Raw genomic sequence first — 23,959 nt, 5'->3', positions numbered from 1 at the left:
TTTACAAAGATAAAATAATACAAATTTTTTTACGATTGACTCTGCTAAAATAAAGGGAAAAAATCTTAATCGAATTTGCACCCACCAAAGTTTGTGTTACATCAAACAAAAAGGGGCGAAATCTTCATTGAATTTGGAACTAAAGAGGGCATAATTGAAAATAAAAGAAATGCCACTTTATTATGTTAGTGAGTTTAAAAGCCAATCGCTTATAATGGACCACAAATTTTGGATATATCACCAAACACTACCAGAGAAGCCTAAATTGCCACGTGTCGCCTTTGGATTGAATCTTTTTCCCACATTAATTTAACAAAATAAGGAAAAAAAAATAACTCAAAATTGTGATCTTGCCTTGTTTATATATAGTATCAATCACAATACACACCTTGTTATTACAAAGAAAAACAGCCATTAGCTTCAGCCTAAGCAGACACACACCTTAAAAACAATTTTCCCTTAAATAGAAATGGCAGATCACTTCTTGCAAAACCACAGACAGTCATTCTCTTTATCAGACATTGATCCAAGCATCGAATTCTTGCAACATTTTTCAGGGCTAAATCCAAGTCATCAAGAATCCTTTGCCTTGAACTTCCAAAGCTTGATTGGTTATCCCAATCACAATTCTTTCCCACGTCTAGCAGATTGCATCACCGGGAAATCGGAACCTTTCCCTGGATTATATATGCAAGATAACAGCTCTGTGGTGGTGCCACCTGCTACTAGTAACCAAACTATCTCGAACGAGAATGGTCGAAGAGAAAAGAAAAGGAAAGCAATAGTTGCAAACACCCCTCAGAGTAGCTCTGCTAATTCATCCCCTCGAGTGTCTGCCAATGGAAAAACGGCTAAAAATGTAAGCTTTCTAATAGTTCTTGATCATGTTTCTTATTTTCACATGGATTCAAATTCTTGATCAAGTCTAGATTCTGTTGTTTGACAAATCTTTGTTTTAATATGTTTCAAGAATTCAAGAAAAGGGAAGAAAGTGAAGAGCGCCGAAAATGAAGAGGAAAACGAAAAGCCAAGGGAAGTGGTACACGTTCGAGCCAAAAGGGGCCAAGCTACTGATAGCCACAGTTTAGCAGAAAGAGTGAGTGCTTTCGTATACTTCTTTCATCAACTTTTTCCTCTCCAAACAAATCTAAGAACACAACAAAATTAACTGCAAAATCTGCTGTCTGTACCAGGTCAGAAGAGAGAAAATAAACGAGAGATTAAGATGTCTGCAAGACATTGTTCCAGGATGTTATAAGGTGATGAATCTTTTCAGTTCAAATACTTCTTTGTTCAATTATTTTGATCATTTTCTAACCTTGTTAATATATACTCACCCACTGAACAGACAATGGGAATGGCAGTGATGTTGGATGAGATTATCAACTATGTTCAGTCTCTGCAGAATCAGGTAGAGGTGAGTAATCGAATCGATCCATATACAACTTTCTGAAGTAATTTTTAGTCAAAAGATTAAATCTTGATGCAATTTTTTCGAATCTGGCGATGCAGTTCCTGTCTATGAAGCTCACAGCAGCAAGCACAGCTAATGACTTCAATTCAGACATAGATATCATGGAGGCCATGCAAGGACTTCCTCTGTATATTCTGCAGAAAGCAAAAGCACCATTTGAAGCGCTCAAGATTCAAGATTTAGCAAGCCAGGGGCCTTCCCCTGCGCAGTTTGCTCCATCTAATCTCAATTTTGAGGTTTACCCACAATTGCCACATAAGAACAGTTGAAGATTGCAAGATTTTTTTTCCCTTTTAAAAATTTTTGGTCTGAATTTAATCTGTATAACTCAAGTCCAGAAGTCAAGAACTATACTCGATTGTATCCATGGCTGACACGTGGTGGAATTAACAAAGTGTTATTATTAATAAAGTGTAATCTTTTTTTTTTTTTTTTTTGCCATCTTGTTTTCTTGGATTGTGTTGCATTTAATCGCAAATCAGATGTCGGATTAAACGTGTAACGACTTGGATTTATTCAGCAAGACTTGATGTTTTGTGACATATAACAACAGACAGAAGCTAACTATGTCTTTGACTTCTAATATTTATAACATGATGATGCGGATCAAATTCGCAAACAGAATCTCACCGATATACCAAAAGTTTTCGAATAAAAAGTATGGGCTCAAACAGCATAATGAACTCCACATTTCACATTAAATTTACACAACAGAGAATGAAGAAAATCCATATTTTTAAGAGGAGAAAGGACAAAAATTTCCAGTGGATCATATTTTCATTGAAAGCTTATCTGTCATTATAGTTTCTTCATCGGCTCTTTTTCTTGTTTTTTGTTTGTTTTTTTCTGGGGTGGATGCATTAAATTTCTTGGCCTCACCAATTATTAACAATTGATAAATAGCGATCACCTAAATAGACATTCAATTAACATGTCGAGAGTGGGGGAGAGGAGTAGGGCCCTTCAAAATATAAAATCTTGTTTTTAAAGTAAAGACAATAGCTCTTGCAACTAAGGTGCAATTTGGGTAGGTGTTGGGGGATAAGACTCTAAATGGAATGAATGTTGTTGGGTTTGAAACAAAACACATGAAAGTTTTAAATATGAATTTTGGAATTTTCATGTTAACTGATAACACGTATTTATGTTTTTGAGACCTATCGAGTCGATCCATATTTGTATAAAAAGTGTTATTTTTTCATGAGTTAGGTTCAGATCAGATATCCTTGAGTTTTTGTGTTGGGCAAGAAGATGATGTAACAACTGTCTCCAACTAAGACACTGGAATAGAATGAAAATGGAGTGGCTAATCTTAGATGTCAAGTGAAAATACAAGCAACCAATGCGTGAGATTTGTTGGTGTTTTTAGTGGAGACAATAGTCCAAATGAAGGCAACATGATATGGAAACGAATGGATAATCAGCAACTTGACTTTTAACATTCCCCTATACCTTTTCTTTAACGCTTTATTGAATAAAAATATTCAAGAAACAACAAAACCTGTCAAACATGAGGATCCCTCTACAAAAAAAAAACCCATGTCGACAAATGCAAGTGAAACCCACAAAAGAAATAATGCACTACACTAAATCTCACAGATGTTGCCAATTCATGATATGAATGATTGAAAAGGGATCATAATGCATTTTACTCTATAAAATTATCAACCACAGAGAGCACCACTGAGCAGATACATTGCATCCATTAAATTACAGCTTTGAATGGGCCAGAGCCTGCCTCAAAGATGATGCACAATGTGGGTTCTCCAAATTCTCTAAATGATAAGAGTTTATGAACCTTTAAGGTCCCTTTTCTTCCTCTTTTCACTCGATCTCTCCATTGACTACCTTTTGACTCATTCTTGCCTGTTTCTTGGAGCATATGCATGAACAAGGAGGAGGGACTAGGCCTATGGGGACCCCATTTGTAACAAATTGGATAGAATCACATTCTTAATATCGATCCGGGGTCACGTAATTGCACATATACCAGGCGAAGATGGGACAGATTCCTTTTAACTAATATGGGCAAGTTCAAGGATCCAAGAGCAGTGTCCATCAAGCTTTAAAGATGGTGGAAGTTGTTAATTAGTCAATATATCAAGATTATGAGATTCAACCCTTTGTTAGTCTTGAAAAGATCGTATAGGTGGTGATTGGTGAAGGCCCTCCAGTGTAAGATATTTTTGGCGTCTTCAAATTATAGCCTTAAACCACTCGGACAAAGGACGTTATCAATTAAATTCAATGGATCAACATATAATATCTGAAACCAACGTTCAAACCAAAAGAACAAATCGGGGCTTCTTTAAAGTTGTATTGGACTAGAGAAGAATAATGCAATCCTAGGAAATATCCAATTTTTAACTCCCATGTCTTCAACCGCATCAGCATGTTTCAGAATTTCGTTTGTGTGTGTGATTCTTGACATTTGGTAACTGGTTGAAGTACAATTTATCAGCATCGAATTTTGGACGTATGAATTCGTGAAAAAGTAACAAACAAATGCGTCCATGTAAATAATATAATGTGCAGTGACAAAGTAAATCACGGGTATACTTTTTCCTTTGTCTTTTGTATAAAATAAGGTTCTTCAAGTCTTTTGTCCCTCAAAAGATATAAAATTAACAAAATTTGCCCCAAGTGAGGCCGTCTCAAAGCAGTGATACAATATCAGCATCTGCAGCACCAAATTCTAAAGAGTGAGCGGCAACTGGATATTCTCGGTTTTAATGGCTGTGGTTAGCTAAGTTCGACAACTCTACGAAGTCCAAGTGAACCGTCAGTCACCGGTCTTCTGCTTTTGATTTGCAGACATGTCCCGTTTCCGATGATACCTATACAGAAACACAATGGATTAGAATCAGCATGAAAAAAAAGTTCTTCTTGAAATTTAAAACCGTCCACGATTCAAATGTCAAATAAACCCATTCGTGTGCCAGCAAATCATCGGACAAAATTTAACAGGCGAGGTAAAGTTCAAGAGTGATTATATGATGAGTATCATTAGGCTGAGCTATCAAATAAAAAAGTGTGATAAACTTGCCAGTATCCCCGAAGAACATGAAAAATTTATAATCTGCTTCTTCCGCTTTACACCAAGAATATCACGAGCAAAAGTCTGTGCCTCAGGGAGAGAGACCCAGTGGGGCCGGCAAGGATTCTGCTGAAGCAGAATCAGATGCAAACTTTACCACTTTCATGGAACACACTAATTGTTTCAGAATTTATCGATGTGGTGGTAAAATTTAGATGTTACTAAATCTCTATCGCCCAAAAGTCGTTCCATATAGGGGGATAGTTTGAAATCAAACCTCAAAGCAATAATTTTTTTTTTAGACCTTTCTCGTGGTAAAAAGATATATATAAGGTCATATTTTTAGAAACATTTTCGGGGAGAGTCAATCACCAAATCTTCCCCTGTCATAGGAGGTAAGAATGACACCAGCTTGACACAAGCTCAATTGAGCTCGTGAAATTTGACTGGGTAGCTTGAGATAGATGGAAAATACTGAGCTTAGCTCCAGCTCATAAAATCCAAAAGAAATAAGCTCATGCTTAAATTCACGTGCTTGAGAATTGGCTTTTCTCAGTAGGCTCGTGAGCTGACTCTACTTAACTTATAGCCCTGCTTTCATTCAAGGTGAAATCAATTCACCAACAATATGTTCAAATGATGTGAATGTTTACAACAATGTCAACATCAAATATAACATGAGTACATATGTTCAATGAATCTTGACCAACAAACAAAGCGGTGCAGAACAAGATATTAACTTTATGAACCCTTTAATTATACACCACAAGGCTTACAAACATATGAATCTATAATGAGAGAGAACCAAAATTTCTAACATCCAGAAATCCAGAAAAATAGATAAAGCCTTAATATGAGCAACTGTAACCCCAAATATTCATTGCTTGACAAATCACTCAAGCTGTTTCCTAGAACATGAATATGAGACTTTTTAGGAACTGGTAACCTTAGATATTACGATATTGTTCAACACGACTTTATGTTGAATGCACCTCACAAAAATTACTTACCTATCATGAGATCTTTTCCTCTTATCAGAACAGATGAATGGATATAAATCCTCGATGGTCATGCTACATAAATCACCACTGAGATTATGATTCAATATATTAGAACCAAAAACTGTAGTCCCCAGTAAATCCTTAAGCTGCCCTTTCAAATTTTCCATGAGAAGGAAACCTGTAAATATTACGGTTATGAGCAGCAGTCGATCAATGCAGAGTTGCCAAACGTAAAAGAAAATTTTGTATCCAATATATAAAGGGTGAACATACTTCTAGACAAGAAAGACTACTAATATGGGGACATATTTACCATAAAAACTGGCGAGCTTAAAAGAGCAACCCAATTACCCAAATCTTTTAATACCACAAATTCATCTAACATTTGCATTAGCATCTAGGCACAATAAATCACTAGCATCTTGCACACACAATGCGTGTGTTTATTAAATTGCAATTTTAGAGGACAATTTATATGTAATAGTTGTTATTTGTTTTTTTTTTTTAAAAAAAGAAAGAGAGAGAAACCAATTTCAAACAGATGATGTGGGGGTTACTTTTTAAATTTTGAAAATCAATTGAAATAACTATAACTAGCACGTTTGATTAAAAAAATTTCTTTATTTGACGGAGTGTAAATTTGGAAATTCACTTAAAAATACCAAAATTAATTATTATAGCATCCTCTTGCTTTATAACATAGTAATAGATGTCATATCATATATATATATATATATATATATATATATATATATATTTATTAAAGGTGCGAATGTTCCATGAAACCAAGGTTTCGGTTGCAGTTGTGGAGCATACCTCATTAAAGTGAAGTGCAATAACTGAGAGCATTTTAAATTTAGATGTTTTTGAAGTAGATTACTTTGTACAGCGTATAATAGTTTATTTTATTTGACTCGAAGTACACAATTCTTCCATTCGCGGCGAGCCTAAAATATAGCTTAAGATGTAGCACCAAGATGTGTGCTTCATGCGTGAAGGCTGGTCCCACAATGTCCTCGCTATGTCTTAAGGTCAGGCGCATGCCTCATGACCTTTTAATAACTATGTAATAAACAAGATATATTCAACTGCCATCATGGGAGTTCTGAAAGTATAGCATCTGAAGAAAATTCAACTATAATCATTTATCTTCATTATCAAGTTTTTGCATATAATAAGAGATTCTGAGAAATAATATTGATGATAATAAAAGCATACAGACATTTAAATAGACAAGTGACAAAAATTGAAAATGTCATATTTTAATCATCAAGAAAAGGTCTCATCTTCCCATATCAATAGAAAATCCAAACTCAATAGATTCATGAGAGAACATACCGAGGGTTCGAAGCATCTTTAGGTCGAATTTCTCCACTAAATCCTTGTGATCAATCTTCTCCGCACGAAAACGGACCAAATTCTTTAAACCCATCAACAAATTCTGGTGAACAAATCAATGAGATTCAAACCACTTAGTTTAACTCATTAAATCCTCACATGAAAAGATTATGCACCAACAGAGAAAAAAATCACGAAACTTGAAAACATAACTGAATTTACCAATTCAGATTCCGTTAAAGAGCAAAGCCAGAGAACATCGTCCATATCATTATTCCCTAGCACGCTTTGCTTATCCATGGGCTCAAATCAATGGCCTACTACCTCCACAATCAAAATTCACAAAATCAAAGTTCCCTTCAAAACTGGATTCAAGGAGCTCTTTGTAGGGGCGAGCAATCTGTCATAACCGAACCGACAGAACAAATTAGTAAAATCAAACAGACTAATTTTTTTTCCAGACCAACCGAACTGACCGAATTGCTCAATCAAAACCAAGTAAACCGAACCAATTAAAAATCAGTTATCCAAAATAACTGATCTTTTTAGTTTAAAAGAAAAAAAAAACTAGGCTTTTCAATAACAAGTAATAACAAGTAAGAAAGCACTGCTGAAGCTTCAATTAAATTCATAAATCAATTTGAAATTTCTTTCGGGCTCAAGCTCCAATATTAGCAGCCAAAAAAAACATAGCAGAAATCAAAGCATGACGCAGAAACCTATTTTCTTTTCATGAAGCAAACAAAAAAAAAAGATCAGAAACGGAAGCATGAAGCAGAAATCGATGCATTAATCTGACATTATCAAATTACATTATGCATTTAACGCAAACACACCATCGGGCCACGCCAGTTTTCTCTTCCAAGATTTGGATATTCCAAAGGTTTTGGATATTCCAAAGGATTATACGAAAATTGAAAAGCATGAGAAAGAAAATGATCGACGGACAGCAGACAGCGAAGAGAGATCAAAATTAAAAATAATAATAAAAAAAATTTACCTATTACTAGCCCTTGGTTCGAAAGTTCGGGCAACAGTGAAGAGAAATCAAAACGATCTATAAACAGCAGACAAACGATGAAAATGGAGTTTATTTAACGTTAGGGCAAAGCCAACAAAGGGTTTTCTTGTTGGACTTTGATTTTCGATGCGTCAGCTCAGAGAATGAAGCGCCGACTATCTATAATGGGGCCGGGATGTGCAATCTATTAAAACCGAACAGACTGATCAGGTTATATGGCTAATCGAACCGACCGAATTTTTCTAACAAAACCGACTCAATCGAACCAATAAAAAATTGGTTATAACCGAATTTTTTTATTAAAAACGTTAAAGCCATCACCAAAATATGTCAACTGAAATACAATAATACATGATTCGAAATTCGAATACAAACTAAACTTGCTATAAAAAATTGGTTATAACCGAATTTTTTTATTAAAAACGTTAAAGCCATCACCAAAATATGTCAACTGAAATACAATAATACATGATTCGAAATTCGAATACAAACTAAACTTTCGTTACATTCAAGTTTTAAACCCCCAAATACAATCACTAAATAAAAAAGAGAAGACGAGAAATCATTTCCCTACTCTGCCCTCTCACAAAAATTCTCAATCTCCTTGCCTTGGCTTAAGCTAGCAAACCACAGAAACCAACCAGTAAGACGACCCCCCCTCTAATCTTATAGTTCGTAGGGGAGAAAGTAAAGAGTTTAAAACCTACCAATTTTGCGTGCGTGCCTTCAGCCAAAAATTTTCCTGAAAATCTTGCCGCTCAGTAGGCGATGTGAAGCGAAGATGAGGGGGATGAATTCTGCTCTCAGGATTTATTGCGCAACAAATAGGGAAATTGGAAAGAACAATGCTTGAGGTTAAACCAATACATAGTACAAGGATATTTGGTGATATTTTGCTATTACTTCGTCATATTTCGTGAGATTTGATAAATTAAAATTTTGTATTGAATTTTTTGTGGCGTAAAAATTGTTGTACAAATTTGGTTGTACATGTAGCATTGCTCAATTGAAAAACACAAAATCGAACGAGACTTCAGACTTAAGCCCCATTTGATTAAAAAAGTCAACAAAAAAAACTTTTTTAAAAAAGTGTTTTTATCCGTCAATAAGGGTGATTTGATGATTAAATAAGTGCTTAAAAAAAATTTATAAATCAAAATTAGAGTTTTTTCAAAAGCAAAAAATTATAGCTTAAAAAAACATTTTTTTAAAAGATATCTACGAAATACAAACAAGCTCTTGGATATGTTTTCTGATTGGGTACTTGGGCTAGGGGTAGATTTAAATAAAATTGGGTAATTCATCTCTAAAGCCCAACATAAATATAACACATCGTCAAGAAAGTTAAGATCCAATATATACATTTTTAATATAAAAATAAATATCGGTTTAATTAGTTTAACCGATGTATATTTTCAAAAAAATCGAAACTGAAGCGAGAAAACCGATTTGACCGATAATTTTTTAAAACACAATCGACCAACCGAATAAAACGAACCGAATTTCCGATTTTGACGTAAATATTTATAATTATACTTTTCATATAATTATAATTATATACATAAATATAAATAATAAATAATAAATAAACTAATAAAAGTGTAAAAAATGTTGTCCCAATGTCAATTACAAAAAAAAATTGTGTTTTTTCTTGAATCAATCTGATCTGCAATAAAATACAGACATAGTTAACATGTTGAATCAATAAAAAAAAATATTGATCCAAATTTGGTCCGGTTTAATCCGATTCAATCTGTATACAATATAATTGATTCTAGATTTGATCGAATACAATATTAGATTACAATCTTATCTCAATCTGATCCAATCCAATTTCAATCTAGAGCATACTTTAATTCGATTTTTAATATGATAACACTTCCAATTCGGTATATCCAAAACCCATCCAATATGATGGATGAGTTCGTGTTTCATCACCAACCTCCTAGGAATCGTTTTAATCTGATCCAAAATCAGTCTGGTAACATGTCAAGCGAAAGTAATATTTTGACAAAAAACAATAGTATTTTTTCATAAGACGAATCAGATCTTAGATTTGTCTCATAAAATTGAGTGACATCTCAATAATGGACACCAAGATGGATCGTTAAGAAATCGAGTTAGAACAGACGGATTCTGCACAGAATTCGGTTTCACTATAGCAGTCCACGTTTTTGATTTTTCCGGCCATTAACCGGAGATCCGATCAAAGATCCGAATGGTCAGATTGTAGAAAGGATCAAGAAGAATCTATTGGTATAAAGAAATCGAAAATCCAACGGTTGGATCGCCGGGAAATCGACAAAGAACATATGAGTTTGGTGAAGGTACTATTCATCATCTTCTTCTCCGAGATTTTCACGATTCGAGCTTGTTTTTGTTAGTTTTTGAATTTCTAAATGATAGTAGGTGATGTGTAGAACATTTCCCGAGCTTATTGTAGTATTTTTGGTGAAGAAATCGAGCTAATCGGAGCTGTTAAAGTTCGCCGGAACCGGACTGAAATTTTAAGATCCCGGCCGCGTCGGAGCTCCGTTCCGGTCGTGGCTTAGATGGTTGGAATCGTCTCGTCAAACTCTATAAATCTGAAAAATTTCATAATTTTTGGACAAAGTTTTGCCGTCGCCGCCGTCTTCATATGTACAAGGTTTTATGCATTAAAAGTATGTTGGAGTGCATTGTATGTGGTTTAGAACAAACTCATGAAAGCATGCATATGACTCAACTTATGATGTATTTCTGCCATGTACTCGTTCAAGCCTGCTGATCCATGGGTTGGAGTTTGAGTTAGGGTCCTTATGGTCGGGTTATTTTATTTTTGAGTTCGAATAATTTAATTAGTTGTTTAAATGGCTAATTATTGGATCATGTACTTGGTTAGCTTTAATGCATAATTGGGCTAAGTTATGATTCGGGTCAGATTAAGAGTTTATGGGCTAGATTAAGTTATTAATGAGCTAGCTTAAGTTGATGAATCAATTTTTAAATTTATAAGTCAGTCTAAATTGATAACGGGCCATTCTAGCAATTTATGGGCTTAAGTTAAGGGGGTCAGCAGCTCGAACAAGTCTATGAAAATAAATAGTCCGTAAATATATATTTTTCATGAAATTCATACTTATATATATATATATATCTAAAAAAATACATGCATGAATTAAATATATATTTACGGGCAATTTTTCATGAAATAAAGAAATAATGATAAATTTTAAGTACATGCATACATGAAATATTTTTATGATGTGTTTATGATTGAGAATTGAGCATGAAAAATATTTTTATGGAAATTGAAGTGATGTGGCGGCACAGAGGTAGTTTACCACCGGCACAGAGGTAGTTCTACTACCGACATAGAGGTGGTTTTACCACCGGCACAGAGGTAGTTTTACTACCGGCATAGAGGTGGTTTTACCACTGGCACAGAGGTAGTTTACTACCGGCATAGAGGTAATTATTCACCGCCACATACGTTGGTTCTTTTAGACTGATCAGTCGGCACAGTTATTAGTCACATTCATGGATATGACCATACTCATTTTTTTATGATTATGACATGCTCAATTATGCTATGTATGATTAGTTATGATGTATGTATGACTGATGATGACATATTTTCTTATGATGCATTATTTTAAGATCATGCACGTATATGATATATTCACGATATTTTATACGATATTTGTTTGCATGTGGTTTCATATTTGTTATTACTGGATAAAGCATGCTGAGCCTCTAGGCTCACTAGATTTAGATGGTGCAGATATTATGGGTATGATGATGATGAGGAGGTCCCTACTGGCAATGAAGGCGTATGAGTATCCAGTGCAGCTAGTACACCCGTGACCGATGCTCAGTTTATGTTCAGTGGTTTTTTTGAGATTTAAAGCAGTCATTTCCGCACATATTTTAATATTTTTTCTTTTCACAGTTTATTGGTTTTGAAATGCTTTGCGTATGCATGCGTTTTGCGTATGCATGGATTTATGAGAGTATATTATTTAAGTTTTTATGTTACGAATCTTGCATGCAAGGATTTAAAAAAAAATTAGTAATAGTATCGGGTCTTTTCAATTGGTATCAGAGCATGGTCCTTGTAGGGTGACTAGCCTGCTACGTGGAGCTCAGAAGCCGCATTGCCAGTTTGTAAGATTTAAATGCTTTAAGTTATGTTTTACGTATGAGACACGTGAGTTATGTTTTCACTGAAATATGTTATAAGGACTTTAAGTTAAGATACTTAGTTATGCATAGCGGTTGCGTGTGGAGTTTATGGAAATTGCAGTGTGCATTTGAAACGTGTTTTACTTGAAGGATGTCAGGATGACTGCGAGAACGATAGATCGGAGGAAACTATAATTTAGAATGAGAATTAACCACTTGGGATTATTATTTTATATTGCCTATGCAATATAAAATTTGAGATTGAATTTTTATTTTCCTATAAGTTTGATAGTTTTCGAGAATAATTTCTTTGGTGAAAGCTTGGTATAAGTTGCGTTGATCTCAAGATTTGTACGTAAAGTTCATTATGGATATCCATATTTAAGACATGATTTTTAGGATTTATGATGTATTTTATGAGTACTATAATTTTTGTAAGTGGCGAACCAAATTTGGGAATCGAGTATGTTTAGGTTCGGACTTTAGATGCTAATTGGTTCGTAATAGTTTCTCTAGAACTATTGTCTTTGTCTGCTAGGAAATCTTCTGCATGCAGGGAAGATTAATGTTAGAGGTATTTCTACAATTGCGATGCTAGATTCTGGAACTACGCATTCACTTATCTCTCAGAAGTTTATTAGTATGGTTGACATTATAACCGAAGTATTTAATACGGGTTATGATATTACCGTACCTTCTCGGGATATTCTATTCACTTTCAGTGTGCTCAGTGGGTTAGAGTTAGAGCAACAGAGGAATGCTGTGGAAGCTTATCTGGTTGTACTGTCGATGACATGATTTGATCTTATTCTAGGTATGAACTGGATGACAGTTAGAAGAGTTTCGGTTGACTTTCAGAAGAGGACAGTATCACTGAATTCTAAGAACGGATACCCAATTATTTTTTTTATGCAGCTCAGAGCAACAGTACCCTGCACGTCATCTCTCGTGTACGTGCGAGGAAGTTATTACTTAGAAGTTGAAAGGGGTTTCTTTACTAATTCTACTGAGAATGTAGAAATTGTATGCGACTTTCCAGACGACTTTCAGGAGAATGTTGTCAGAATTCCCCAGTTCGAGAGGTTGAGTTCAGCATGGAGTTTCTGCCAGGCACCGTACCATTTCTAAGACACCGTAGCGACTTGCTCCTACTGAGATGAAAGAGCCGAGGGAGCAGATTCAGGAGCTATTGGAGAAGATCTTCATTCTCCCTAGTTTTTTTTTTCCTTGAGGAACACCAGTGTTATTTATGAAGAAGAAGGATGTCAGCATGAGACTATGTATTGACTACCGGGAGCTTAACTGGGTTACAGTTAAGAACAAGTATCCAATGCCGAGGATAGAGGAATTATTTGATCAGTTGCAGGGAGCCTCGGTATTCTCCAAGATCGATCTATGATCTGGATACCATCAGTTGAATATCAGAGATTCTAACATGTCCAAAACTGTTTTCCGGACACGTGATGTGCATTAGGAGTTTTTGGTGATGCCATATCTAGACAAGTTCATCATTGTGTTTATTGATGAGATCTTGATCTACTCTAGGAGCATGGAGGAGCATAGACAGCACTTGTAGACAACTTTGCACATCCCGATGGAGCATCCACTGTATGCGAATTTCAGCAAGTATGAATTTTGGCTCGAGCAGGTGACATTTCTTGGGCATATTGTTTCTAAGGACGGAATAACAGTGGATCCACCTAAGGTTGAGACAGTTGTCAGAGATTCGCAGTTTCTTGGGTCTAGCAGGATACTACAGGAAGTTCATTAAGGGCTTTTCATCTATTGCAGTACCCTTGATATCCTTGACCAAGAAGAATGCGAAGTTTGTGTGGAGTTCTGATTTCCAGAGGAGTTTTGATCAGCTTAAGGAGGCACTCGCTTCTGCGTTAGTGTAGGATCCAGTAGCAAACAAGGAGTTAGTGGTGTACACAGATGCGTCTAAGATGGGCTTAGGCGCTGTACTTATGCAGTGTGACATAGTGATAGCTTATGCCTCGATATAGCTAAAGATACACGGGCAGAATTATCCGACGCATGATCTGAACTAAGCATTCGTTCATATCACATATGCTATTAGGCGAGTATGCATTGTACCTGAGGTTTCTAATACATGTTATAATGTTACCATACCTTCTGGAGAGGTTCTCTCTACCACATGTGTGCGCAGTGGAGCCTAATGGTCATATTTATATGGCGAAATGAGGAGACAACCAGCCGTTTGGGTACCGTCTTCTTTGAATTTTGGCTTTTGAATCATGTGTCTAAAGATATTGAGGATTTTGCTGACCCAAATTAGATCTTAAAGCGAATTTTCAGCCGACTCGGAAAGTTATGTTTTGATCAGATTTAAGTTCGATATTAGAATCAGAAGAGTTATGCTGACCGACGACGAAGAGACCTTGAGTTGCCTTTGTTGACCACGTCTCTGTGAAAAATTCACCTATGAAATAAGTGATGCATTTTTGTAGGAGCGACAAGCTCATTCCGAAGTTTATTGGTCCTTCCAAAATTCTGGAGAGGATTGGTACGTTATTCAACCATATAGCGCTACTACTGTAGTGACCCTGCATGGAATCACCTACTAACGGGCAACTAATAGCATGCATTAAACTTAATACAGCAACATACTTAACAGAGTAAAAACGTGCGGAAACATAATCCATAATTTACATATCAGCTTAGTAAAAAAAATCCAGGCTTAATACTGTAGTGAACAACCAAATCGAAGTTCTTAAAAGTAAACATTATACAGCTATAACGGATCCTGCTGTATAATAAACTCCTCAAGGCTCCTGCTCCCTAATCCTGCCTTGAACTACCAGCTCCGTCCATCCTGCGACCTGCCCGTGGAATAGGGTGTCCAAGATAACAACTAGGACGTGAGCGCTAACGCCCAATACATAGACATGAGTAAACATATGTATATAATGCATGCAACATGATGACAGACGAAGGGTCATCTGAAAAGCCATGCTCAGTACCGGTGCCACATGAGTGCTGCCACCGCATGGATCAACCTCTGGGTGCAACCACACTCGTCTAGTACACCAGAGTAGACAAACATAAATGCCCCCGCCGTCGCGGTACTCTCAGTGTCAGACTATCGAGTATAGAGCTGAGCGGCTCTATAGTCAGGTATAACAAGGTATAGGCTCAACGTGTATATGCACATGACATATGAATATAGAAAGCGGTAAATCATATATCATGCCATATAATAATTCCAAATAAATGCAACATATAAACATGTATACTCGCTGGCAATCTCAGTCAATGTGTACGTACCTCTAGGCTAGTTCAAGTATAGTAGGATCCTAGGTTCCAAGCCTATATTCAAAAGTTCACCGTATCACTGCATAAATTCTATAAGCCTTAACTAAGCTAATAAGTACTCCCAAAACTTAAATAGATTCCCGGACCATACCTTCGTCCGTAGATAGCCCTTTGGAGACGCTAGTCCTGGATGACTATAACCACAATTTGGTTATTCCAGAACCTCTATTATAACCGATAGGGCCCTCAAGTGTATATCTCACACTATATAACTGTAGAAGGAAACTCGGAAATTCGTATTTCAGAATGAAATCGAACGAGCCCTATTTATAGGAAAATTTCCGGACGAGTTCGGATCCTCCGAAGCTGAGTTCGGATCGTCCGTTCCAACTCACTGTTTGCATGCGAGACACGTTGAGTTCGGACCGTCCGAACGTCTCTTCGGGTCGTCCGAAGTGGCCTAAATCCGACACTTGTCAAAACACCATGCTGAGTAATCCTGCTTGCTTGGCACAAGGGAGTTCGGGCCGTCCAAAGTCCTCTTCGGATCATCCGAATGTGCCTTAACTCCGAAGTCAACAATCTCACCTTCGGAGCCCCCGATGGTCGAGTTCGGGTCATCCGAAGTTGTCTTTGGATTGTTCGAACTAACTCAAAACATGAAATTTAAATTCTTAATTCTAAAGTCCGACTGAACCTCGGAATTGGTTAATTACCAACCCTTAATCATATTTAACATATTATTATCTTAAAATAGTTCCTGGGTTACTACATTCTCCCCACCTTTAGACATTTCGTCCGCGAAATAACATCTAAAGACAAATCAAGATAACAATATGAAACATCAAACCATGTTTTATTACAACAACTGTAATTACATCTTACATGGTAAATTAAAAGTACAAAGCAAACAACTCAGGATATTCCGCTTGCATACGACTCTCAGTTTCCCAAGTTGCTTCTTCAACGCCTCGGCGCTGCCACTGTACCATCACAAGTGGTATAGTCTTGTTCCGAAGAACTTTTTTCTTCCTGTCTAGGATACGGATTGGTCGTTCAACAAAAGATAGATCTGGCTCTAGTTGAATATCAGTAGACTGAATCACATGAGATTCATCAGCTATGTACTGTCGAAGCAACGACACATGAAAAATATTATGTATACTGGAAAGATTTGGCGGTAACGCCAGACGATATGCAACATCTCCGATCTTCTCCAGTATCTAGAAAGGCCCAATGAAACGAGGAGACAATTTGCCTTTCACACCGAATCTCATCACCTTCCTGAAATGTGATACTCGAAGGAACACATATTCACCAGGCTCAAACTGAAGTGGCCTGCGGCAAATATTAGCATAACTGGCTTGTCTATCTTGAGCAAATTTGATCCTGTGTTTGATCAAATCTACCTTGTCTACAATCTGCTGCACCAATTCAGGACCCTCGACTTGCCGTTCCCCGACTTCATCCCAGAATAACGGAGTACGGCACCTTCGACCGTACAATGCCTCGAAAGGTGCCATATCAATACTACGATGATAACTGTTATTGTAGGCAAATTCGATCAAAGGTAACTGATCCTGCCAAGATAAGCCAAAATCCATGACAGAAGAACGTAGCATATCCTCCAAAGTACGAATCGTCCGCTCTGACTGCCCGTCAGTCTTCGGATGATATGCAGTGCTCAAACTCAGAGTGGTGCCCAACGCCTGCTGAAAACTACCCCAAAAACGTGAGGTAAATCGTGGATCTCTATCACTAACTATGCTTACTGGAATCCCATGCAATCGCACTATCTCCTAGACATATAAGCGTGTCATGCGATTATAAGAATACTCCCGGTTGTAAGGAATAAAGTGTGCTGATTTTGTCAAACGGTCAACGACAACCCAGATAGCATCACACTGACGTGATGTCATAGGTAAGTGGATAACAAAATCTATAGTTACGTGCTCCCACTTCCATTCGGGAATCTCAAGATTCTGCAGTAATCCACCTGGTCGTCGATGTTCAGCCTTGACCTGTTGGCAAACCAAACATCTAGAAAAAAATTGATACATACTCGCTTCATCTTTTTCCACCAGAATCTAGTTCGCAAATCCTTATACATTTTCATGCTTCCAGGATGAACTGATAATCGACTCCTGTGAGCTTAAGATAGAATATCGTTCCTGAGCTCCGCAACATTAGGTACAACCACTCGATTAGATAAGCACAATAAACCATCTGCCTGAAAATGAAATCCAGATGTATTAACTCCATTGGCTAGACGTGCCAAATGCTGAGTTTTAACATCAGATATCTGAGCATCTCTGATTTGAGAATATAATACTGGCTCAGATAGAATAGTATAAAATCGAATCACATTCCTTCCTTTCTTGTGCTTGAGTGTAAAACTCAATGAACAACACTCTTGAATCATATGAGATACTTCATTAGTCTGAAGTGCAGAAAGTCTTACCTGCCGACTCAAGGCATCAGCAGTAAGATTGGCAGAACCTGGATGATATTTGATTTCACAATCATAATCTTTCAGAAGATCCATCCAGCGTCTCTGTCGCATATTCAACTCCTTCTGAGTGAATAAATACTTCAAACTCTTATGATCCGTAAATATCTCAAATTTCTCGCCATAAAGATAATGCCTCCAAATCTTGAGCGCAAATACAATGGCGGCTAACTCGAGATCATGCACTGGATAATTATTCTTATGTGTCTTCAACTGTCGAGAAGCATAGGCAATAACATGTCCATGCTGTGTCAGAACACATCCTAATCCCTGACCAGAGGCATCAGTATAGACAACATAACCTCCTGATCCAGAAGGTAGAGCTAGCACAGGTGCAGTAGTAAGACGTCTACGCAGCTCGTGAAATGACTCCTCACAATCCGAGGACCATATGAAAGAAACATCTTTCCGAGTAAGCTGAGTCAAAGGCCTGGCCAACTGTGAAAAATTCTCGATGAACCGACGGTAATATCCAACTAGACCCAAGAAACTACGAATCTCAGCAATCGTCGTCGGACGAGACCAGTTCAGCACTGCCTCTATCTTACTAGGATCAACAGATATTCCTTCAATAGAAATCACATGACCGAGAAACACTATCCGATCAAGCCAAAATTCACACTTGCTCAATTTTGCATACAGCTGCTTATCTCGTAACGTCTGTAAAACAATCCTTAGATGTTGTGCATGCTCATCCTTGTCATGAGAATAGACAAGAATATCATCAATGAAGACGATGACAAATCTATCCAGATACTCTCGAAATATCTGATTTGTAGTAACCCAGAACTCATTTTAAGATAATAATATGTTAACCATGATAAAGGGTTGATAATTAACCAATTTCGGGATTTAATCGAACTTCAGAAGCAAGAAACAAAATTTCATTGTCTGAGCCAGTTCGGATGATCCGAAGAGGACTTCGGACGGCCCGAACTTGATCACCGGGGGCTCCGAAGGTGAGCTTGTTGACTTCGGAGTTAAGACACGTTCGGACGATCCGAAGAGGACTTCGGACGGCCCGAACTCCCTTGTGCCAAGCAAGCAGGATTACTCAGCATGGTGTTTTGACAAGTGTCGGATTTAGGTCACTTCGGACGACCCGAAGAGACGTTCGGACGGTCTGAACTTGACGTGTCTCGCATGCAAACAGTGAGTTGGAACGGACGATCCGAACTCAGCTTCGGAGGATCCGAACTTGTCCGGAAATTTTCCTATAAATAGGGCTAGTTCGATTTTATTTTGAAATACGAATTCCCGAGTTTATTTCTTCAGTTATATAGTGTGAGATATACACTTGAGGGCCCTATCGGTTATAATAGAGGTTCTGGAATAACCAAAGTGTGGTTATAGTCATCCGAAACTAGCGACTTCAAAGGGCTATCTACGAACGAAGGTATGGTTCGGGAATTTATTTATGTTTTGGGAGTACTTATTAGCTTAGTTAAGGCTTATAGAATTTATGTAGTGATACGGTGAACTTTTGAATATAGGCTTGGAATCTAGGATCTTACTATACTTGAACTAGCCTAGAGGTACGTACACATTGACTGAGATTGCCAGCGAGTATACATGTTTATATGTTGCATTTATTTGGCATTATTATATGACATGAGATATGGTTTACCGTTTTCTTTATTCATATGTCATGTGCATATACACGTTGATCCTATACCTTGTTATACCTGACTATAGAGCCTCTCAGCTCTATACTCGATAGTCTGTCACTGAGAGTACCACGACGGCGGGGGCATTTATGTCTGTCTACTCTGGTGTACTAGACGAGTGTGGTTGCACCCAGAGGTTGATCCGTGCGGTGGCAGCACTCATGTGGCGTCGGTACTGAGCATGATTTTCAGATGACCCTGTACTAGTCATCATGTTGCATGCATTATATACACATGTTTACTCATGTCTATGTACTGGGCGTTAGTGCTCACGTCCTAGTTGTTATCTTGGACACCCTATTCCATGGGGCAGATCGCAGGATGGACGGAGCTGGTAGTTCAAGGCAGGACTAGGGAGCAGAAGCCTTGAGGATTTTATTATATAGCAGGATTCGATATAGCTGTATATTGTTTACTGTTTAAGGTTTCGATTTGGTTTTATCACTACAGATTTAAGCCTGGATTATGTTACTAAGCTGATATGTAAATTATGGTTTTGTTTCCGCATGTTTTACTCTGTTAATTTATTTTGCTGTATTAAGTTTAATGCATGCTATTAGTTGCCAGTTAGTAGGTGATACCATGTAGGGTCACTACATTTTTGGTATCAGAGCATGCTTAGATTTTGAGATTAGTACTTGGGATTTAGAATTAGTTCTGAGTAATTCTTGCGCATTTGGGATTTTAATGTGCAATTCTTTTCAGGATATGGCTGACGAGAGTCACGGTAGTTTTGGCCAGGGAGGTGGTCATCATCATCGTCATCACCGCCATCATGATGATCAACATCGTCATCATGAGGGTAGACGTCGCTACTCTATCAATAAGTTCATGCAAGTAGGACCGAAACCCTTGGTGGGAGGCGAGAATCCTGAACAGGCGAGGAGTTGCATGTCTAAACTCGAGAGTACTTTCCGAGTGTGGGGACCTCGGGTGCTAATCTCATCTTAAAGGGCGATTAATAACAAGAAATATTCAATCAGAAAATTAATCTGCTCAAAAATCAAATAAATAATACAGGACATTTGGCGACGCAAAACCATACATTTGGCGACGCAAAAACACGTCGCAAAAGATCAACAAATTTTTTTTTTTTTTTAGTAGACCTTGACGCACGGGCGCGCCTAAGGCTCGGGCCAAGGCACCCAAGGTGCCTTGGTTAGGCGCGGCCGCACCTCTGGGCTGGGCGGGCGTGCCTGGCCCTCGGATTAGGCTTCCAAATAGCAGAAAAGTGAAGGTTTTGCCCCTGTTTTGAATCTCAAACATCCTCTAACTTATGAAGCATGAATTCAACATCAAAATCTAGAAGAAAACATGCAAATCCATGAGCTAATCAAGCAACTAAACATGAAACTTAATATACAACCCATAAGATCTTACATTGTTCTTATTCTTGCCAAACATACAAGTCTTAATGTGTAAGTGTTTATAACAAAACATATACAAGATCTAGATACAAAGGTTGACATCGACTCTACTGCATAAACCCGAGTTCACCACATGCTACTCTTGATCTCGTACTTCTTACAACCTTCTTTGTCTTGTGCTCGCCCCATCTATTCCCATGCACACATACAAACATAGAAATAGCCGGATATCTCCGGTGAGAATTGAATCCTAGTATAAAACAACTATATCATGCATATCATAGAGTTTAAGGAAATACTCATATAAACATCTCAACAAGCATTAAACCAATCTATAGCAATGCATGACTGAAAAATCTGCTATCAAGTTCTATATCGGTTCTTGGGATCCCGGGGAAGAAGAACACAACAAATCTCCCACCTACTCTCCCTTTCGGGGTGGCGTTGAGCTCTTTTCCCGGACTTTGGCATACTATATCAAGTTTCTAACCATAGGAGTTGATCTATCTCCTAGGTTCCTTTATATATATCCAAACGTCCGTATTATTTTGGCGAATCTGCCATTTCAAATCTCAAAGGGTTGTTGGCTCAAGATGAATGCATCAAAATCTAGAAGCATAAGAGTAAAAGCCAACTAATAACAAGCTAAGTAAAACAAGCAAGTAAATGTGCAAATACAACACATATAAGCACATAGTATGTGGTTTTGAAAGGGCATTCAAGCAAAATCTCTTGAATGTACAAGCCCTTATTCAAAGGTTGTCTTATACCTTTCAAACTTGGTTTCAAAGCTCTTCAAATCTGATATAGCTGCACAACAAGAACACAATCAAAATCTGCTCATACTCTTCTCAATCTTCAAGGCTAACAAGTCACAAACCTTGTTCTTCCGTCGATCGGTTTTGAAGTCGTGATTATTAAATTGAAGTCCCCTGTTTTCAATCTAAAAATACATCAAACATGTCTAAGAACATCAGCAAGAACTCACATAATACTCAGCTCAAACAATCTAGACTCAAACTTGATCATTTTTCAAACCGACGGCATAACCGAAACTTAAATCCAACATCATTCATATCTACTTCAATACATGATATACCAGCCAAAATACATCAATATATCAGCATATCAGCAGCTACCATTTCAAAATATATGCTGAAAAATTCATAAAAAATAGAAACGACATACAATCTTCGACCCGATTGCGATAATACAACACATAGAATCTCAAGAACGTATATCCATACTCAAATTCTGAGTTCTTCACACACACAATTTTGAAATCTATTGAATCTCATCAATACTTACATCAATTCATAGCTCTTGACGAGAGGATAGTAGAACTATGCCCGGAATTGAAATCGACCGGACGGATCTTGAGATATTGAAGATTTAAGATGAAATCTCAAAGAAGAAAATGGAAGCTCTCGGTTCTTGGCTGAAGGAGTTGATAAATTCTGATGAATTTCATACACATTACACGTTATTATGCATGTGTAGACAAGTGTCCCACTCAAAAATCCATAATTGCACTTTGACCCTTCATTTCTTCACTATTTGCAAATTGGCCCTTGAAACTTCTTTTTAATTCAATTTCAATCCTAAATAATTTAAGAATATTAGAATTTAAATCTAAACTCCAAAAATTCTCAAATTAAATATTCTCGGATTAAAATTAAATAATCTCGGGCCTTACAATTCTCCCCCTCTAAGGTATGATTTCGTCCTCGAAATCGCATGCAGTCTATACGCATATAAGATAAGGAAATAACAGAAATACTGAATAAGAACTCACATCAGTGAAATAGCTCTGGAAAGCGTTGTCTCATATCTGATTCGACTTTCCAAGTTGCTTCTTCAACTCCATGTCTACTCCACTGAACTTTCACAAGAGGAATAGTCTTGTTTCTGAGTTGTTTTTCTTTCTGATCAAGTATCTGTATCGGCTTCTCAAAGTAACTCAGAGTCTCATCTAATTCTGTTTCATCTGGCTGGAGAACATGAGAAATATCAGGCTGATACTTCCGCAGCATAGAAACATGAAAGACATCATGTATTCCAGAAAGAGCTGGAGGAAGAACAAGTCTATAGGCAAGATTGCCTATCTTCTCGAGAATTTCGTAAGGACCGATAAATCGTGGAGATAATTTCCCTCTCTTGCCGAATCTGACAGTGCCTCTGAAAGGTGAAATCTTCAAGAATACTCTGTCCCCCTGTTCAAAACACAAAGGCCTGCGTCAAACATTTGCATACTTGGCTTGTCTATCTTGTGCTGTCTTCATTCTTTTCTGAATCAGTCTTACTTTCTCGGTCATCTCTCGAATCATATCTGGCCAAATATCAGGTGTTTCTGAGATATCATCCCAATAAAGAGGAGATCTGCACTTTTTTCCGTACATTGCTTCAAATGGAGCCATCTCGATACTAGTCTGGTAGCTGTTATTGTACGAGAATTTCACAAGTGGTAGTGAATCTTGCCAACTAGTGCCAAAATCTAGCACTACAGCTCTAAGCATATCCTTGAGTGTTTGGATAGTCCGCTCTGACTGTCCGTCAGTCTGAGGATGATACGCAGTACTTAAGTGCAATCGAGTACCAAGAGCTTGTTGCAAGCTGTGCCAAAAGTGCGATGTAAATCTAGGGTCTCGATCTGAAGCGATAGATTTAGGCACACCATGTAATCTTACCACTTCTCTGACATAAATCTTTGCCATCTGGTCGTGTCTGTATGTCATTCTGTACGGAATAAAACAGGCTGATTTCGTCAATCTGTCGATAACTACCCAAACAGCATCACAACCTCTGGATGAACGTGGTAGCTTCTTAACGAAATCCATAGAAATATGATCCCACTTCCATTCTGGAATAGGTAAGCTATGCAATAAATCACCTGGTTTCTTTCTTTCGGCCTTTACCTGCTGACAATTCAGACAACGAGATACAAACTCTGTAACATCAGATTTCATCTGTTTCCACCAATACTGAGTTTTCAAATCATTGTACATTTTTCTGCCACCAGGATGAACACTGTATCTGCTGCAATGAGCCTCTTTTAATATCTGCTGTTTCAAATCTGAAATATTTGGAACAACAAGTCTGTTATTT

At 37.4% G+C, this 23,959-nt stretch overlaps 2 protein-coding genes across 4 annotated transcripts; one reads left to right on the top strand and one right to left on the bottom strand.

Annotated features, from left to right (window-relative positions):
* Positions 1-419: 419 nt before the first annotated feature.
* On the top strand, positions 420-1,870 carry LOC140884794 (transcription factor BEE 3-like). Its single transcript, XM_073291652.1, has 5 exons — positions 420-859; positions 971-1,096; positions 1,194-1,259; positions 1,349-1,417; positions 1,513-1,870. Exons 1-5 carry the CDS (start codon positions 470-472, stop codon positions 1,741-1,743), a joined length of 882 nt encoding a protein of 293 aa, XP_073147753.1. The 5' UTR covers positions 420-469; the 3' UTR covers positions 1,744-1,870.
* A 2,117-nt stretch (positions 1,871-3,987) lies between these two features.
* Positions 3,988-8,693, bottom strand: LOC140884544 (uncharacterized). 3 transcript variants are annotated; one of them, XM_073291324.1, is made up of 6 exons: positions 8,579-8,693; positions 7,073-7,250; positions 6,851-6,953; positions 5,522-5,690; positions 4,521-4,637; positions 3,988-4,311 (listed from the first exon to the last, which is right to left on the bottom strand). In XM_073291324.1, exons 2-5 carry the CDS (start codon positions 7,148-7,150, stop codon positions 4,568-4,570), a joined length of 420 nt encoding a protein of 139 aa, XP_073147425.1. In that variant the 5' UTR covers positions 7,151-7,250; positions 8,579-8,693; the 3' UTR covers positions 3,988-4,311; positions 4,521-4,567. The 3 variants fall into 3 exon arrangements, with proteins under 3 accessions (XP_073147425.1, XP_073147424.1, XP_073147427.1); XM_073291323.1 differs by lacking the exon at positions 8,579-8,693 and adding an exon at positions 7,851-8,026; XM_073291326.1 differs by lacking the exons at positions 4,521-4,637; positions 8,579-8,693 and adding an exon at positions 7,851-8,026.
* Between the last annotated feature and the right edge of the window lie 15,266 nt (positions 8,694-23,959).

This window comes from Henckelia pumila, chromosome 2 (assembly GCF_033568475.1).
Source record: "Henckelia pumila isolate YLH828 chromosome 2, ASM3356847v2, whole genome shotgun sequence".
NCBI lineage: Eukaryota > Viridiplantae > Streptophyta > Magnoliopsida > Lamiales > Gesneriaceae > Henckelia > Henckelia pumila.
The sequence above is the reverse complement of the archived record's forward strand: the minus strand, read 5'-3'. Positions and strand labels throughout refer to the sequence as shown.

Bases quoted from the DNA above. Each gene is read 5' to 3' on its own strand.
- LOC140884544 (XM_073291324.1), bottom strand. From the start codon at position 7,150: ATGGATAAGCAAAGCGTGCTAGGGAATAATGATATGGACGATGTTCTC. The intron at 6,954-7,072 runs GTAAATTCAGTT...TTTGTTCACCAG, and splicing joins CTTTAACGGAATCTGAATTG to AATTTGTTGATGGGTTTAAA. The intron at 5,691-6,850 runs GTATGTTCTCTC...TAATATTTACAG, and splicing joins AAAGATGCTTCGAACCCTCG to GTTTCCTTCTCATGGAAAAT.
- LOC140884794 (XM_073291652.1), top strand. From the start codon at position 470: ATGGCAGATCACTTCTTGCAAAACCACAGACAGTCATTCTCTTTATCA. The intron at 1,260-1,348 runs GTGATGAATCTT...CCCACTGAACAG, and splicing joins TTGTTCCAGGATGTTATAAG to ACAATGGGAATGGCAGTGAT. The intron at 1,418-1,512 runs GTGAGTAATCGA...CTGGCGATGCAG, and splicing joins CTCTGCAGAATCAGGTAGAG to TTCCTGTCTATGAAGCTCAC.